The 17,425-nt window shown below is 44.3% G+C and overlaps 1 protein-coding gene across 1 annotated transcript in view; it reads left to right on the plus strand.

Moving 5' to 3' along the window:
• Positions 1-10,322: 10,322 nt before the first annotated feature.
• MMP24 (matrix metallopeptidase 24) overlaps positions 10,323-17,425 on the plus strand; it is a 40,126-nt gene continuing 33,023 nt past the window's right edge. Inside the window, exon 1 of the mRNA XM_063114477.1 lies at positions 10,323-10,553. Coding sequence (XP_062970547.1) covers positions 10,323-10,553 — 231 coding nt within the window. The remainder of the gene's footprint in view (positions 10,554-17,425) is intronic.

The raw sequence follows: 17,425 nt of genomic DNA on the forward strand, positions 1-17,425 counted from the left end.
CCATAGGAATGAATGAATAGTTGGCTATGAGGAAGATTAAAGAGGTATCAAGGACACCTGCAGGTCTTTAGCATGAACAACTAGGCAGCGGGAGTACTATTACTAAATTGGGAGAGCCTAGAGGAGGATGAGATTTTGAACGGGAACATGAGATTTTGAACATGGCCTCTTGTAGTTTGGGAATCCATGAGACATTAAGGAATAGATGTGGAGTGAGCAATTGGATTTAGGGGGTTGGGAGAAAGGTCTAGGCTACAAATGGAAATTTGGGACTTGTTGGGATGCAGATGGAATTTGAAACTGTGGTAATGGATAAAATCTCTTAGTCAGAAAAGAACAGAGAGAGAAGAGGGCTTATAACTGCCCTGAGAAACTCCTGAACTTAAAAGGTCAGTTGGAAGAGATGAAACTAGCAGAGGAAACAGAATGAGGAGCCAGAGAGAGGAAAACCAGGAATGTGTGATTGTGCCAAAGCCAAGGGAAGAGTGTGTTTCTAAAAGGAGACAAGGGCTGGCTGGTTAGCTCAGTTGATTAGAATGCAGCCTTGTAACACCAAGGTGAAGAGTTCGGTTCCCCATACCAGCCAGCTGCAAAAAAAAAAAAAAAGAGAGAGACTGAACAACTGTTGTGGAAGTTATGAAGAGATCAGCACAGTGACTTACCCAGCCTGCCTGGTGAAATCGAGGCCGAGTTTCAGAGGCCTCAAGAAAGAACCAGACCAGGACCTCTCACAAAACCCCCAAAGGCCACCATAAGTCTGTTGTCTTGGAGCAGTTGTACTCATACTCTCTTGCTCACAAACCACTTAAAATGATTTTGATAAATCCTGCCACCTGTAATTAAAAGATGCTTCTCTGAATCTCATATTTTTATTTGTCCTTTTGACATCTCCAAGATAGATTTTTTAAATTGCCCCAGGCAATTTACCATAGTAAGATTCAGGGTGGGCCAAAGATATGCCTTTCTTATGAATACTAACAGAACTGTAACTATGAAGGAAAAGGCAGCTTGGAACTTCAGCCCCAGCAACTTTCTTAGGCAGAGCACATATGGAAGTTACGGATGTGGAGATAAATTCCCTTAAAAATATCAGTGTGTGAGTACCCTTTAGAAAGTTTTGATGTACCTCACGGGTATTGCATACCCCCATGTGAAAGCCAGTGCTGCAAAGGACTGGTGGCAATCTGAAACTACTGGCAGGTTCCTGGAAACTGACAATGACTGAGGGGGCTAGCTGACCTTGATGAAATCAGACCACCATTTTAAAGTCCTGAAAAGTATAAGGAGATTTAGAGATAGGTGTGGGTGGCTTTGGGGACCCTCCAGAGGTTTTCAGGAATCTCCCATCCCTCCAAGGGACCATCTGAAACTAAACCGTGGCTCCTAAAATTAAGAGCTAGCCATCAGGGCCTGCTGGCTTCAGTGAAATTAGAGTCCAATCAGATTTAGCAACATGAAGATATAAATATGAAGCAAAATATGACTGATTATTTAGCAAACTCATCCAAATTTATCCACTCCAACTCATTCATTCTCTCAATTCCCATGTGCCAGGCAACGTATGAGGTGCTAGAGTTACCAAAAATAAAAGGGCTGGCCCGTGGCTCACTTGGGAGAGTGTGGTGCTGATAACACCAAAGCCATGAGTTTGGATCCCTATATAGGGATGGCCGGTTAGCTCACTTGGGAGAGCGTGGCGCTGACAACACCAAGGCAAGGATTAAGATCCCCTTACCGGTCATCTTTAAAAAAAAAAAAAAAAAGCATGAGCCATAAACCAAGCCCTGGAGAAGCTCTAGGAGAGAGACTTAAACAAAAAACCATAATACCTTGCTATAGAATTAATAAAACTATGTGCAAGAGCTGGGGTAGTATCAAAGAAAGAGTGACTTGGGTGAGATGGTTCAAGGAATACTTCCCAAAGAGGTGACATTAGAATTATGTCTTGACAGATATGTAGTGTGTCATACGGAAAAAGAAATTGTGGTGAAAGGATGTTCCAGGCAGAGGAAACAGCTTGCCATTCTGGCAGCCAGTTTTGCAGTGGCACTCAAGGGGCAGGGCAGGCTTCATGGGTGTGCGGCCTATGCAGTCACAGAGGGTCCCACACTTAGAAAGGCCCCCACACTTGTTTTAATGCTCTGCTGTCACCACCTTGAAGTTCTTAATATTTTTATTTATAAGGGACCCTGCATTTTCATTTTATACTCGGCCCTGCAAATTATGTAGCAGGTCCTGCAAGGGGGCAAGATGAAGGCAAGTGGCCCTACCGGGAAGCTATCGCTATAGTCCCAGTAAGAGATGACGAGGCACTAAATGTCTTGTGACAATAACACAGATCCACACTGTTCTTTTCAACACCTAGCTAGTGTTCTGTGTAGATGTAGCAACTTCCGTAACTGGGAAATATTTAGGTTGATTTCTATCTATTGTAATTACAAAGAATGCAGCAATGAATAATTTTGCATATTTGTCTTCATACATATGCAAAGATACCTATCTAGAATAAATTCTCAAAAATAGGGTTGATAGGTTAAAAATAGGCTCATGTTAGATATTGACAGGCATTGCTAATTTGTACCCTAAAGGGAGTATACCTCCCAACAATACAGAGGAGTGTCTGTTTTATCATGCCCTCTTTAACACACTGTAGTACCCAACATTTTGGTATTTGCAGTCTGGTAGGTGAGAAAGTAGTAGTTCATTGTTCACATAGCTCCTCTCCAGAAAGCAATGGCTGTTACCAGTTCCTTGGGAATCCTTCCATATTTATGTGTAAACAAGCAAGTACACACACACACACACACACACACACACACATTCTTTTTTCCCATTACTACACAAATAGTAGGACACTATTTACTTTTTTTCCCACTTAACATTATGTTTCGGAAATAATCTCCTAATTATTCACAAAATCATAAACTACTTTTTCATTTTTTTAGATGGCTACATAGTGCTCCACTGTATGCACTGTATGCTCTTAAGAGAAAAACCTAAGTGGGAAATACCTCCAAATCATTTGGGGCTGGATCTTGAGACAGGTGAGGGATTGAACTGGGGACTTTTCTAGATCCTGAACAACTGGACCCTTTCCTTCCTCCATGTCTTTACCCCCCATTTTCTGCCAACTAAAACTTCACAGAGTCTTTCGTTGTGTATAACTTTTAAAGACATGTGGTAATGCTCAGTATATATTGCACATGAAACAATTAGTTTTAAAAGTATTACCTGTTTCTATAGGCTCCTCTCAAATGCTACTTCCTTTGGAGGCCTTCTTTGATCTCCCTGATTTCCCCAGCCAGAGTGACCCACCTCCCCAAAATCCTATAGGACAGTAATGTGTTGTGGTTATCTGTCGCGTGTGTGTGTGTGTGTGTGTGTGTGTGTGTGTGTGTGTGTGTGTGTGTGTGTGTGTGTGTGGCTGACCGGTATAGGGATCGAACCCTGGACCCTTGTGTTATCAGCACCACACTCTAACCAACTCAGCTAACCAGCCAGCCCCTCTTTGTCACATTTTATATGTGCTCAAGTCTTAGCTCTTTTACCTGAAGACTGTCTCAATCACCACAGTACATTCCACAGAGTGGCTGCTTAGTAATATTTATAGAATGTTTGAGATAATTAATGAATGAACAAAGGTACCAGGGGTTAAGGACATGAGCTTTAGTGTCAGACACTTGGGTTCTACTCCTGGTTTTGCTGTTTTCTAGGTGCGGCATTGGGTGGATCATTTCTCCTCTGGCTCTTTTCCTAGAATCCACTTCATAGGATAGTTGTGAGCATTAAGTGATATCACGTAGATAAACTGCTTTGTGTGTAGTAAGCTCTCATTAACTGTTAGCTGCTACAACAGGAATTCAGAAGGAAGGAGACTTCCGGAACTGAATGGTGCTCTCCAGCCACCCTCCCATTTATATTCCTTTCAGATACCAAACAAGCACTTCAGTCTTTTCTAATCTTAAATTTTCTGTTTGTGTCTTTAACTTTTGGGTAAATTTGTCTGGCTTCAGGCCTAGGGCCCTCCAGCTCTAAGAGCTGCCCAGTGCCGCAGATTCTTGTGACCACTCAACTATATCCATCCTTTATAAGAAGCATATTTACCCTGCGGTGGAACCAGCACATCAGTTTCTTCATACCAGAATGGATGGCATTCTGACATCTGCAATGAGAAGCCAATGTGATCTAGAAAAGCAAAAAGTTCCATGGAGCATAAAGAGTACAGTGTCATGGAACTTCAGGAGCTTTAGTTCAGTTCTCAACTTTTTGCCTCATTCCAATGGACTTCTAACCTAAGAACTGTTATATCAAGAACTGTCATGGGGAAAGCATCCAGCACAGTGCCAGAGAAAAAGTAAGTAAGCAATATAAATGCAAATTCCCACTCTAAGCTCTGCTCCACACTGGTACCAGTATTACATTCACGAAAGTCCTCTTCTTCCTTTTACTATGGATGAATCATCCTAGCTCATGGCCAGCATCTCACTTGTATACTTGCTTACTCAAGAACACGGCTTCAGCAGTTCTGCCTCTCTCCTGCATCATCGGTTTTTCCCTCTCTACTGGATCAGTCTCACTCAGCATGCAAATGTTATTTCTCCCATCTTAAAAACAAACAAAAGCAAATAACCCTCTTTTAACTCTCCTTCCCTCTCCAGCTGCCACATTTTCTCCTTCCATTTATAGCAACAGTCCTCGGAAAAGTTACATATGCGCAACATTTTCAATTCCTCTCCTATTCCCTCTTGAACCTACTCCAATCAGATTTTTGTTCCCTACACTCCCCCCGAAACTGCTCTTTTCAAGATCACCATTAACCTCCACATTGGTAAATCCAATGACCATCTTTTAATCTTCATATTATTTGCTCTGTATGACACAGTTGATTATTCTTTCTTCCTTAAAACACTTTCTTCAGTTGACTTTCAGGATTTCTCAGTCTCCCAGTTTTCTTCTTTTTGGCTATTCCTTTTCAGTGTCTTTTGCTGATTCCTCTTCATTTTCCCAACCTCTAAATATTAGAGTTGCTCCAGGACCCAGTCATTGGAATGCTTTTCTTTTCTACGTACACTCATTCTCTAAGTAATTTCCTCTGGTCCCTTGACTTTTAAACATTGTCTTTATTCTGAGAACCTCCAAATTCATGTTCCGCTCTCGATCTCTTTCCCAAACTCAGACCCATGTAACAAAAAGCCTATTCACCACATCCACTTGGATGTTTAATAGACATTAATGTCTATTAATGCCTCTTGATGTGTCCAAATCTGAGCCCTTGATATTTATACTCAAACCTGTCTCTCTTGCAGGTGTCTTTATGTCAGGTAATGGCAACTGCATTCTTCTCCGCTAAGGTCAAAACCTTTAGTGTAATTTGACTCCTCTTTTTCTCATGCTCCGTATCCAATCACTGCCAAATTCTGTCAACTCTGCTTTCAAAATCTGACAAGAATCCAACTACATTTCACTATTTCCACTTTGACCCTGGTCCAAACCACCATCATCTTGCACCTGGATTATTGCAATAGTCTCCTAGCTGGCCTTTCTGAATATGGCCTTTTGACCTGTTCACCAAAGTGGTTCTGTTAGAACAGAAGTCAGAAAATGTCTCTTCAATTCTCAGGACCTTCCATTGGTTTTTTTCTCATGTAGAGCACTCCTCCCCCTCCATAACCTTCATCTGCTAATACTCACTCTTCTTCCACTCCAACCACACCGGTCTCCACGTTGTAACTCAAACTTGTCAGTCATGCTCTTGCCTCAGGACTTTTGCACCTGCTGCTCCCTCTGCCGGAATTTATTTCTCCCAGATATCTGCATGGTTCATTTTCTTGTTTCTGAAGATCTTTACAAAAAAACTCACCTTTTTATTGAGGCCTTCCCTGGCCACCCTGTCCAAAATTTCACACACATGTACACACACACACACACACACCTTTCAGATTTCATGTCCTAATCTCTGCTTTTCTCAACAGCTACTACCATCTGACTATATATTTTTGTGTTTGTTGTTGGTCACCCTCATTATACTGTAAGTTCTGTCAAAGCAGAAAGCTTTTTTTGATTTGTTTACTGCTCTATCCCAGCACCCAGAATCATGTTCGACACAAAGTATGTTTTTAATAAATAATTGTTGAACTTATTTGTTAAATGAAGTCAAATGTTATCATGTCACTCCTCTATTTAAAACCCTTCAGTGATATCCTACTGCCTGGAACAGGGTCCTCAAATCTTTTGGTTTCCGGATCCCCATATCACTCTCGAAAATTACTGAGGACTCCAAAGAGCTTTAGTTTATGTGGATAATGTCTGTTGATAATTACCACACTAGAAATCAAAAACCAAGAAATTTAAAATATTTACATATTAATTCACTTAAAATAACAATAACAAACCTGTTAAAATTAACAACACTTTATTAAAAAATAACTATATCTTCCAAAAAAAATTCACTGAGAAGAATGGTATTGTCTTACATTTTTGAAAATCTGTTTAATGTCTGTCTTAATAAAAGATAGTTGTAGTCTCATATCTGCTTCTGCATTCAATCTGTTGTGATATGTCATTAAGCCTCTGGAAAACTACAGAGTATTCTCATGAGAGAGTGAGAATTAAAAAGGAAAATTATGTCAATATTATTATGAAAATAGTTTGGGCATGCATGCATATTTGTGCCTTTGTACATACAGTTTTCTCCCACTTTACTTAGCAAATTCCTGCTGGTCATTCAAGGCCAATCCCATCTCCTGCTATCTCTAGTCAGTGAGTTGCTCCCTCCTCTCTACTCCCACAATGTATTTTTCTTTCCTCTTTTACAGCACATATTATGTTATCTTCTTGTTACCTATAGAAGTGTCTATCTCACCCATCGACTGTCTTCCTAAATACAGCAACTGTAACTTAATCTTCTTTATATCCCCAGCTCCTCTTACAGTATCTAGCCCCAAAAAGATATTTAATGAATATTGTTGAATAAAGAAATAAGAGAGAAGGTGAAGAGAACAGAGGAAGTAAAGGAAAGAGAGGGCTCCAATTTCCCTACAGTGAGCTCTGGCACTTTCTTGATAAGATTTCTTGATAAGATTATCAATATCAAAGTTTTTCCTAACATCTGGTCAGTTTACCATATAATTTACAAAGTGAATCCCAACCATTCCTATGGTCCTTCCCATGAAGTGGAGAAGGCAGGGGTCATTAGTTTCATTTTACAAATGAGGAAACAAAGGCTGAAAGAGATGAAGTGACTTGCCTGAAGGCCCACTGGAAGTTGGTGACAGAGCCAGTACTTGGATGCACGTATCTGACTCTAAATCAAGTGCTTTTTCCATCTTATCCCATCTTATCCCATCTTACTGACTGAAGGCTGAGAAGTCAAAATCCTGGTGATTCCATCTTAGGATGTTATTCTGAAGCTTTCCTAAACCTCCTCTTGAACTGACTTCACAATGGTCTTTGCTTCCTCCTCTTAGTAAAGACTTTTTTTTTTTTTTTTGGCAGCTGGTTGGTACAGGGCTACAAGCCCTTGATCTTGGTGTTATAACACTGTGCTTTAACCAACTGAGCTAACAGGCCAAACCAGGATCCATTTTATAGGTATCCATTTACGTTTATCAGCCTTTTCTTTCCTTATCATTAATTACCTACTGCCATTCACATCCACCATCCTCAGGAGCTGGCTCATGGTGGACGCTTGGCTCTACATATCATCAGCAGTTCAATGAGCATTTGACATTAGGGGTAAGGAGATGAATAAGACAGATCTTGTCCTTAAGAAGTCCAGTCCAGTCTGTTCCCTTTCACTCCTTGAATATATTATTTTCTCTTCCCACACCTTCCAAGTTGGGGCAGTTTGTTGCTCTTTCCTCAACGTTTCCACAACACTTTGTTCCTAACTCTGTCATCACTTATCGTGTAACCACAAGCATTTGTCTCTGTCTCCCTACTAGACCGAGTGAGCTATTCACTTCAGTGGTTATGCAGGCTTCTTTGGTCTCCCTGACACTGCCAACTCCTCCCCTCTCTTTGAAACTCTCCTCCCTTTTCTCATGATGCTCTACAATCCTGATTCTTCAACCTTTTTGACTACTCTTTAGACTCATTGTTTGGCAGTACTTCTCTCAGGCCCTGAATATATGTTTCTCAAGACGGGGCCTTTAGCCTTTTACTCTTCTCTCTTTCAAGTTTGACTACGTCTTTCAGCTTCGACTACCACCTTTACCCAGAGTTTTCCAAAATATCATTTTCCACCCTCTTCTGAACTCATTCTTATTCCCTTCTCAGAGATCTAATGGTCAACCCAATCTCAGCACAGCTAAAACCAAACTCCTGTCATCTTCCTCGAGTCAGTTCCTCCTCATGATGATTCCATGTCTGAGAAGATACTACTGTCCCTCTTTCTGGATTTGCCCTTGCTCCACCTTCCTTCCCCTCTTCTTTTATGTCCATTGTCTCTTAAATCTGTTTCTCTTCCCCTCCACCATCCTAGAAAAAATGGATTTTGAGGTCAGGTTGCTCTAGCTCTACCACTTATGAATCATGGAAGTTTGGCAAACTTATTCAGAGTCTCCACTTCCTCATCCTAAATTGGGGGTCCTCATAGCATTTATTTCATAGAGTTTTATCTATGAGAATTAAATGAGATATAATGCAGTAAAGTGTTTAGCCCAGTACCTGCTATGTAGTAGACATTTAATAAATGTTAATTATTATTGTTATCATTATTTCCTTATACCTAGACTATTACAGTAGCCTCCCAACTAATCTCTCTGTTTACTCTGGTCATTATTCTCTACACTGAGAGGGGAACTAACATGGAGCATCTACTAAGTGCCAAGCACTTCATCCTTACAGCAACCTTATTCAGTAATATTAGCATCATTTTATAAAAATGGAACAGAGCCTAGATTTGAACATAGGTCTGACTCCAAAGCCTGTGCGCTTTCCACACCTCCAAATTACCAGGTAACCATAAAACACCATTTTCTACACGTCATCCTGCTCAAAGAAACGTTCAATCATTACCAACCCCATTTTCCTTCAGAATACAACCCATATTCATTTTCCTAGCATTCACTGTCTTGTTCTATTTTCCTCACGTCCCAGCACTTTCCTGTAGGAACCCTGTGCTCCAGAGAAACTGATCTACTGCCCCAGCCACCTCCTATACACCCCTGACTTCCTACCTGAAATGCCCCGTCCACTCCCCTTCCCTTGTTTGAATCCAGCCTTTCCCTCAGGGCCTAGCTAGAGTCCACCTCCTCCATAATACCTTTCCTGACAACCCCAGTCCCTTGTCAGGTCTCCTCTGACCCCTGGAGCCCCTGCCCGTATCCTTTTTGATAGGTGGCATTTGCTGTCCTGTTTTTCTTTGGGCTTATGTTTTCTCACCAAGCTGGAAACCTCGACACTTCAGGAAACAGCCCCCGCCCCCCGCCCCTTTTGTATCCCAAGTAGCCCAGAGCCCTACTTCTAGAAAGTGCTCAATAAATATGGGCTGTTTGGATGAAAGAAGATCTTCCCAGCTTGACGAGCTCTCGCCCTCTGAGGGGGATGAGGGAATGAGCGTCACCTTAATTCACCTAATGTCTCCCAGGGCCGCCCCACCTGAAACCCTCTTCAGGTCTATTCTTTTAGCTTCTCCACACCGCCCGCCACCCCCACCCCCAGGGCGGCCCCTCGGACCCCCTTCTGTAGTACCACCCTTCGGACCCAGAGCTATTTCTTTAGCCCATTCGCCTCGATCCCCGCCTCTACCCGAGGGACCTCCCCAGGCCCCTCCCCCAGGCTGTCGCTCGGAACCCCTCTCCTCCGGGGCCGCCCCTTCACACCGTCTCCCCGGGGCTTTCGGGCTGCCAACCCGATGTCTCCCCCCAGAGCCATCCCGCCGTTCTCTCTCCGGGGTTATTTATTCAGCCTGTCCCCGCTCCCTCAGGGCTGTCCCCCAGACCCCCCTCCTCCAGTGCCACCCGTCTGGACCCTGCCTCTGGAGCCGTTCTCTCAGTCTCCGCGGACCCTGTCCGCAGCAGCGCCGCCCCTCGCTCCCCGGCCCGGGGTTGGCCCGGCCCCGCGGCCCCGCAGGTCCGGCCCGGCGCTGCCCCCGCGCCCCCGGCCGCCCCCCGCCGGGGCGGGGCGCACGGAGGCGGGGCGCGCTGGCGGCCGAGGCGGCGGCGGCGGCGGCGGCGGCGGCGGGGAAGGCAGGCGGGCCGGGCGCGTGTCCGCGGCGCCGTGACTCGGCGGCTCCGCAGCGGCTGCAGCGGGAGGACCCGGCCGGAGCCGCCGCCGCCGCCGCCGCCATCGCAGCCGGGCGGCCGGGCCCCGCCGCCGGGATGCCGAGGAGCCGGGGCGGCCGCGGCGCACCGGAGCCGCCGCCGCCGCCGGGCCGGGCCCCGCGCTGGAGCTGCTGGAGGGCTCCCGGGCGGCTGCTGCTGCTGCTGCCCGCGCTCTGCTGCCTCCCGGGCGCCGCGCGGGCGGCGGCGGCGGCGGCGGCAGGGGCCGGGGACCGGGCGGCGGTGGCGGCGGCGCGGGCGGCCGAGGCGGAGGCGCCCTTCGCCGGGCAGGTGGGGCTGGCGCGCCGGGCGGGGGCGCGGGCTCGGGGCCTCCGGGAGGGGCGGGGGCAGCGCGGGGTCGGACCGCGCCTTCGGCGAGGGGCGCGGAGGTGGCCGGCCGGGGGTCCGCGCGGGGGTCCGGGCCCTTGGCCCAGGGCGTGAGCTGGGGAGGGCCGCGCCGAGGGCCGCCGGGCCGGGCGCCGCTTCAGCACCGCGGACAGGGCAGCGGGCGCGGGCAGAGCAGGAGGGCGGAAACTGTGGTGGTGGCGGTCGGGTGTGTGGCCTGCATGACTATGTGTGAGGGATTCCGTACAACGCCTCAGAGTAAATAGTAAGCGCAGCCAGTCTGTCGTGGGTTGGGAGAAGAAACCGACGATGTTCGAGCTGGAGAAGGGGGAGGGGGAGAGGGAGCAACTCTCTGTCTTCGTATGTGAAAGGCTGTCAGGTGGAGGTAGGACAGACTTGCTCTGCGTGGCCCCACAGGGCAGAAGTAGGGCCAACAGGAATGGGGTGGGGGTTGCAAGAAGGCGAATTTCAGCTCAAGAGAGGAAGAAGTTTGTAACAATTGGAGCTGCTCTACCAGCTTAGGAGGCGGTGAGCTGCTCATCACTGGCATGTGCAAGCAGAAGCTCTAGGAGGGGATTGGATGGATGCATGCATAATACTTGCATGGATACGTGCATCATCGTCATCATAATAATGCAAGCTAGCATTTACTGAACACTCACTATGAGCCAGGCCTGCTGCTATGTTTTATATAAATTATCTCATTTAATCCTCATAACTACTCTATGAGATAGTTGCGATTATTATCCCAGTTTTGCAGATGGGGATACAGACTCAGATAGCTTAAGTAACTTGCCCAAGGTCACACAGCTAGTGAGTGATGGGGTTGGGATTTTAACCTAGACAGGCTAACTCTGGCCTCCTCATATTTACCCATGACATTCTGTTTCTCATGGAGGGAAGGGGGCAGTTGGACCAGGTTATTCCTCTGGTCTCTTCCAATTCTAATAAACGATGTGGGGACAATGGTATTTTGCTGGGGGAAATGGGAGTGGTTGCTTCAGTCATCCTAAGAAATGGAGTATTTTTGTTGAAGCAGGCAATATGTTTGTTCAGAAGAATCTGCCAGAAGAGTGATTCTTAGTTGGGCATGGGACTCAGGGAGTCATAAATCCTCTGAAATTTTGTGCAAAATTCTGTTGATATGTGCTAATGTGTGTTTTTCTAGGAGAGGATCCCTAGATTTCTTCGCTCTCAAAGGGTTACATATTTCAAAAAACTTAGGGTGTATAAAAGAATCTTTAGCCCCAGTTGTGAGTTGTCCTGCAAAGATTTTATTATTGCTGGTTGACTTTTAGTGAAAACTTTCCCTAGCCTGTTTGTGTTTTCGGTTTTATCACATGTCAAAGTAGTGCATTTCCCAAGTTTATACCCTAGAAAAAGTAGGATTCTTTTAGACTTCCTGAGTTCACAGGGTAAGGTGGAAAGACCATGGCCTGGGATTCAGGAGTCCTGGGCTCTAATCTGACCTTGGCCCCAGGTGGTTTCTGTAACCTTGAGCCATTTCCTTGCTGTCTCTAGGCTTGAATTTCACCATCTCTAACATGAAGAGATAGGGCTAGATGATTTCAACTCTGAAACCTTTTTATTCCTATGATATTTCAACCATTAAGGGGAGGCTATTGACTTGAATATGTCAGGATTTGGAGAGAAAGTTATGTTTACCCAGTCTTTATCCTCATGGGTCTTATGGCTTTTATTATTCCATCTCTCTTAGCCTTTTTCTTTTCAAACTTAAGTTTCACCCTTATGACAGGCCACTCCTAGAATAACCACATTCATCCTCTGGGTCATTTAGTTGCCCTTTTCTGGATATCTTTGGGCTCTAGTTTTCAATAGATGTAAACCTCACCATTGTCCCCAGATGTGGAACACTATGGTTTTGCATAAAGGAGGGATGATTTATTTTTTGGTTTTCAGGTCCCATCCTGCTTCTACCATTCCTGTGTCAGCCTTCCTGACCTCAACACATTAGGCCACTGCCTTTAGGAAACAATCTGTAATAGTTCCCCAATCCCTTTCCTGGGTCAAAACTGATAGCCTGAAACACAACATCCTATATGTGGATTATTTTTATAAGAGTACATTACTTTACATTTCCCCACATTGACGTTTATCTGCCATTTTGCATCCCACTCACTACCTTCCTTCAAATGCTCGCTCCCTCTCTCTCTCCCCGTCCCTTCCCCTCCCCTCTCCTTTGGCATAGCATTTCCCTATCTGAAAGGGCTTAATATGATCTGCAGTCCTGAAATTTTCACTTTACTCTACTTCTTCTGGATCACATATAAAAAATTTATGTCGACAGGTCCCAGCATGGTCTCATGGGGCCTCCTGCACTCTTAATCCCCTTTCATTCAGAGAAGTGACCATTTATTTCCATCTATTGTTCCTTATATCTGAGTTCTAAGGACCTGATAAAAACACCACCCTTAATTCCATGATGACTCCATTTTGAATGTCTGATATATTGCCCAAAACTTTCTATGGACGAATTATAACCATTCTCAACAATTTGTGCATAATTATCCCCTCATTGAACACTAGTGGATCACATGATTGAAACCTTATGGAAATATTGCTGTTTTTAAGCCAGCAGATAATGTTGCTTACACCTCTTTCTTTCTTTTCAGGCCTCTGGAGTCTGACTCCACCCTACCTCCCTATTAGCAGGCTATATTTCCTAGTGCTTTTCGATAATGCATCCTTACTCCACACAAACTTGTTTCTCCTTTATCCCAAGACAAGCTACCCATGTTTCTCTGGACATTGTCAAATGTGTTTACTTTTGCACCTGCACCCCCACCCATTCATCTGAAACCTTTCCTTAAAGGTTCAGCTCAAGCCCTGCTTCTCCAGGAAACTTTCCCTGACTTCTCTAGTCATCATTTATTTCTCTCTTCTTGAGGGAACACTTTGAGGCAGCCCCAGCCAGTTTGTCATTTGATTTTTTAAAATACTATACTTAAACATTATGGGGGGGCAGAGAGGGTTGTGGTTCTTAGGCAGGGCCTTCTCCAACCAAAATGCTTATGTTTTTAGATCCAACACAATCCCCAATTCACAGTGCTCACCACTGAGAATTCGATGAGCATTCAATGATTCTACCTTTTGTCCTTTATATCAAAAAGTTACATGGATCTGAAATAGGTACTTATGAACATGTGGGTCTCAAGGTCCCTTCTAAAACCTTAAGGGATGGGACTCATTGCCCACCTGTCCTTCCTTCAGAAGAAATAGAGGTTATTCCTTTTGGCAGTGGTTCCACAATTTCACCCTTCAATACTTTCATAACTCTTTAGGCAGGTTGTCATCTAGTGGTAGTGACAAACAACAGAGAGGAATTGAGATGTAGTCATGACCTTAGAGATCACCCAGTAAGCAATAGTAGCACTTCATATTTCTTGAATTGCCTTAAGTGAGTTGCCCAAGGGCACAAAACTTCATAGCCAGTGATTCAGAACTATTGTAGAACTTTTCCCAGGTCTCCTGACTTCTAACTTGAAAGCATTTTCCACTATCTTTGGTTTTCTATTTTATCTCTCTGATCTTTCATTACCAAGCCAAAAAAAAAAAAAAAAAAAGTGATTCGGTCTGTTTTTTCCTTTGCTTTCTTGAGTCTTTCTTTTGTATTTTGCACATCGGGGGATCCCACTGATTCTCTAATTGGCTTCCTGCCTTTGGTTTATTTAAAGTATCCCTTTCTCTTATTACTAGCTGAGTAGAATGCCCCTCAAATAGTTCTTTGGCCCTCCTCATTTCCAGTTTGATTCTGAGGAAGAGCAGAACAGGAAGGAAGAGACACACCAATTAGCACAGGCCACATGAGTAACAGAGTATGACTCCCAGACCCAAGGCATTATGAATTCCTGCCCTCAAGACAGGTTTCGAGCCATTTGCTCTGGGCAGATGGAGAACATTCTTTGGTTTGCACCTGTAGTCAAGGAGGGTTAGAGCCCTGAATGAGTCTGGGGTGGGGTGAGCCTTGTAAGAAGCACTGACATATTCCCAAGCCAAATATTCTGTCAATGTGATCATGGCGTTTAACATATCTTTATTCCTGTTTGGGAAAAAAAAAAAATTTCACTAATAGGAAATTCTTCCTTTTACCTAACCTGAATCTAGTCTATTGTATTTCTAATTCATTTTCTCTTATTATTACTGTGGGTTTTTCTATTACTTTAATGGTCCCTTATATCTGTAAGGTGCTTTGCACTTTCCAGAGGCTTTCAGGTGTTTAGCCATTTAGTCCTGCCAACAACACCATGAGGCAGACAGGGAAGATGCTGTCCTCATTCTGTAGGTGAGTAAACAGAGACTCAGAGAGATGATGCGGCTTACCCACTGTCTTGTCCAGGGACCCACACACAGCTAACAAACAGTAAAGCAAGGACCAGAGGCTGGATTTTCTTTTTTTTTTTTTTTTTTCTGTCTTTTTCGTGACCGGCACTCAGCCAGTGAGTGCACCGGCCATTCCTATATAGGATCCGAACCCGCGGCGGGAGCGTCACCCCTCTCCCAGCGCCGCACTCTCCCGAGTGAGCCACGGGCTTGGCCCAGAGGCTGGATTTTCTGTCCTTGGGCTGGATGCTTTCCCTGTACACAAGTGTCCTGCTCTAGATTATTGTAATCGCTTTATAGCCAATCTCTTCCACTTGCAAGTATGTCCCACTCCAGCCCTTGAAAAGAGGTAGTTTCAGAAATAATAAAAGTAAATTATAATTGCACCAAAGAGACTAATGCCTAGCCTTATGATATGGTATGGTTTAAACTCAAAACAGGAGAAATAGACCACAGCCAATGTCTCCTCAGTACCTACCACAGTGCCTGACACATTCTAGACATGCGATAAATATTTTTAAATTAATTTTATTGTTCATGAACTCCACCAACTTCTTTGAATAGTGCTTGGCACATGAAACTTAGTACCTTTTTTGGAGAATAAAAAAAATGCATGCTAGAGGTATAAACTAGGTGTAGGGAAACACCAAAGAGGGAGGGAGGAGGAGAGAGAATGGTGAGTGGGCAGTCCAGACAGAAGGAAAAACACGATCCAGGGCTCCACAAAAGTGCATGGCATGTTCAGGAAACAGTGGATAAGCTGATGTGCCTGGAGCATCGAGTTGCCTGCTATCTCCAATGAGAATGTATAAGACAAGAGACTGGAAAGGGAAGCTGAGAGCAGATCACAAAATTGGCTTTTGTCCATAGGCTGAGGAGAGTCATTAAAGGTTTCTGAGCCTAGAAGTGACCTGTTCAGAGCTTTGTTGAAGAGACAGAGGGACTGGGGCTTGTTCTTGAGTTGTTCTGGCTGCTGGCTCCTGCCCAGGATGCTGTTAAGCTTTCTTAGCACAATTTAGACTGAGTGCCCGTTTTAGAGAATAGTATGTAAATAAAGGTGTGAATTGTGGCTCTGGCCCCCTCCTGCTGAGAGATTTTTGGAACCGATCACTTGGTTTCTCTGGACTTCAGGATAGATTCCATTCAAGTCCTTCACTAGTTTTTCTGCAACTTTGATTAGGGAAATTACTTAAGAAAAAAAAATAAAAGGCAACTTTGAACTAAGCATTAGTGTTATATAGGATAACAGCAAAGTCATATGTATAAATAAAGATAACATTTTCCCAAAGATAACATTTTCCCAAGGATTACACATGTTGGTATAACAAAGAAAATGGAGAAAAGCAAGCCATTGTTATTAACATCTTTGATTAGCAATAACAATTTTAAAACTCAGTTCTATGCCACAAACAAGTGCCCAAAAGCGCTGGGCCGGAAAGCCAGGATTGAGTCCTTCACTCAATCACCAGGGCCCAGCAATCCCACCTCCTGAGCAGATCTTTACTCTGTCCCCTCCACTGCCTCCATCTCAGTCTAAACGTCTATCATCTCTGGTCCAGACTTCAGAAACTTTCTACCTGCTCAGCCTCTCTTGCCCGCCTCTGATCCTTCTTCACACAGTGCGGCAGCCAGAGTGACCTTTTAAAAATAAATCTAGTGGGGGGGGGGCAGTCATATCTGAAGCCAATATGGCAAAAACTAAGATTTGAGAAACCTGGTTGGGGATTATCCAATGTTTGTTTTTCTTTTTCTTATTTTATGCCTTTCTGAATGCTTGAAGTATTTAATAATTTAAAAAATTTTAAAACAGACCAAAAATCTGATCTTGTTACTCCCACTCTCACCTTGCTTAAAATGGCTTTTAGAACAAAGGCTAAACTATATAGTATACTTCTGGCATTTCTTCCTTCTAATTTTTATCATGGAAATATCTCAAATGCTGCACAAGAAAATAGAAAAAGTAGTTTTATGAACTCCCCTTGTACCTCACACCCACCAGGCTGCTTAATATGAGCTACAAGGCCCTGCCTAACGGAGTCCTTCCCCCTCTCCAGCTTCCTTTTATACCACCCACTCTCCCCACTGGTCACTAGACTCCAATCACCCTGGCTTCATTTCTCTTTTTCTAAATACACAGTCTCCTTCCCCTTCAGGAATTCTATAAGATATCCCATTTAATGGGCTGCTCGTTCTTCAGCTTTCATCTAGTCTCTTCTATTTATTCCCAGTTCTCAGCTGAGATGCCCTGTCTGCAAGGAGGCCATCCCTGATATCACAGCCCATCTCTCCTGTCATACATTTTCATGGCATCTTGTTCTTTTCTTTCATTTCACTTATTGCAATTGTAATAAAATGTTTAGTGTTTCCAGGCCTATGTCCCCCACCGGGCTGTAAGCTCCATGAGGAAGGGTTCAGTGGGGACAACAGGCATGTAAATCATTATTTGTAATGTAATATGAAATATGCTACAAATGAGG

This window comes from Cynocephalus volans, chromosome 1 (genome assembly GCF_027409185.1).
Source record: "Cynocephalus volans isolate mCynVol1 chromosome 1, mCynVol1.pri, whole genome shotgun sequence".
In the NCBI taxonomy this organism is placed as follows: domain Eukaryota; kingdom Metazoa; phylum Chordata; class Mammalia; order Dermoptera; family Cynocephalidae; genus Cynocephalus; species Cynocephalus volans.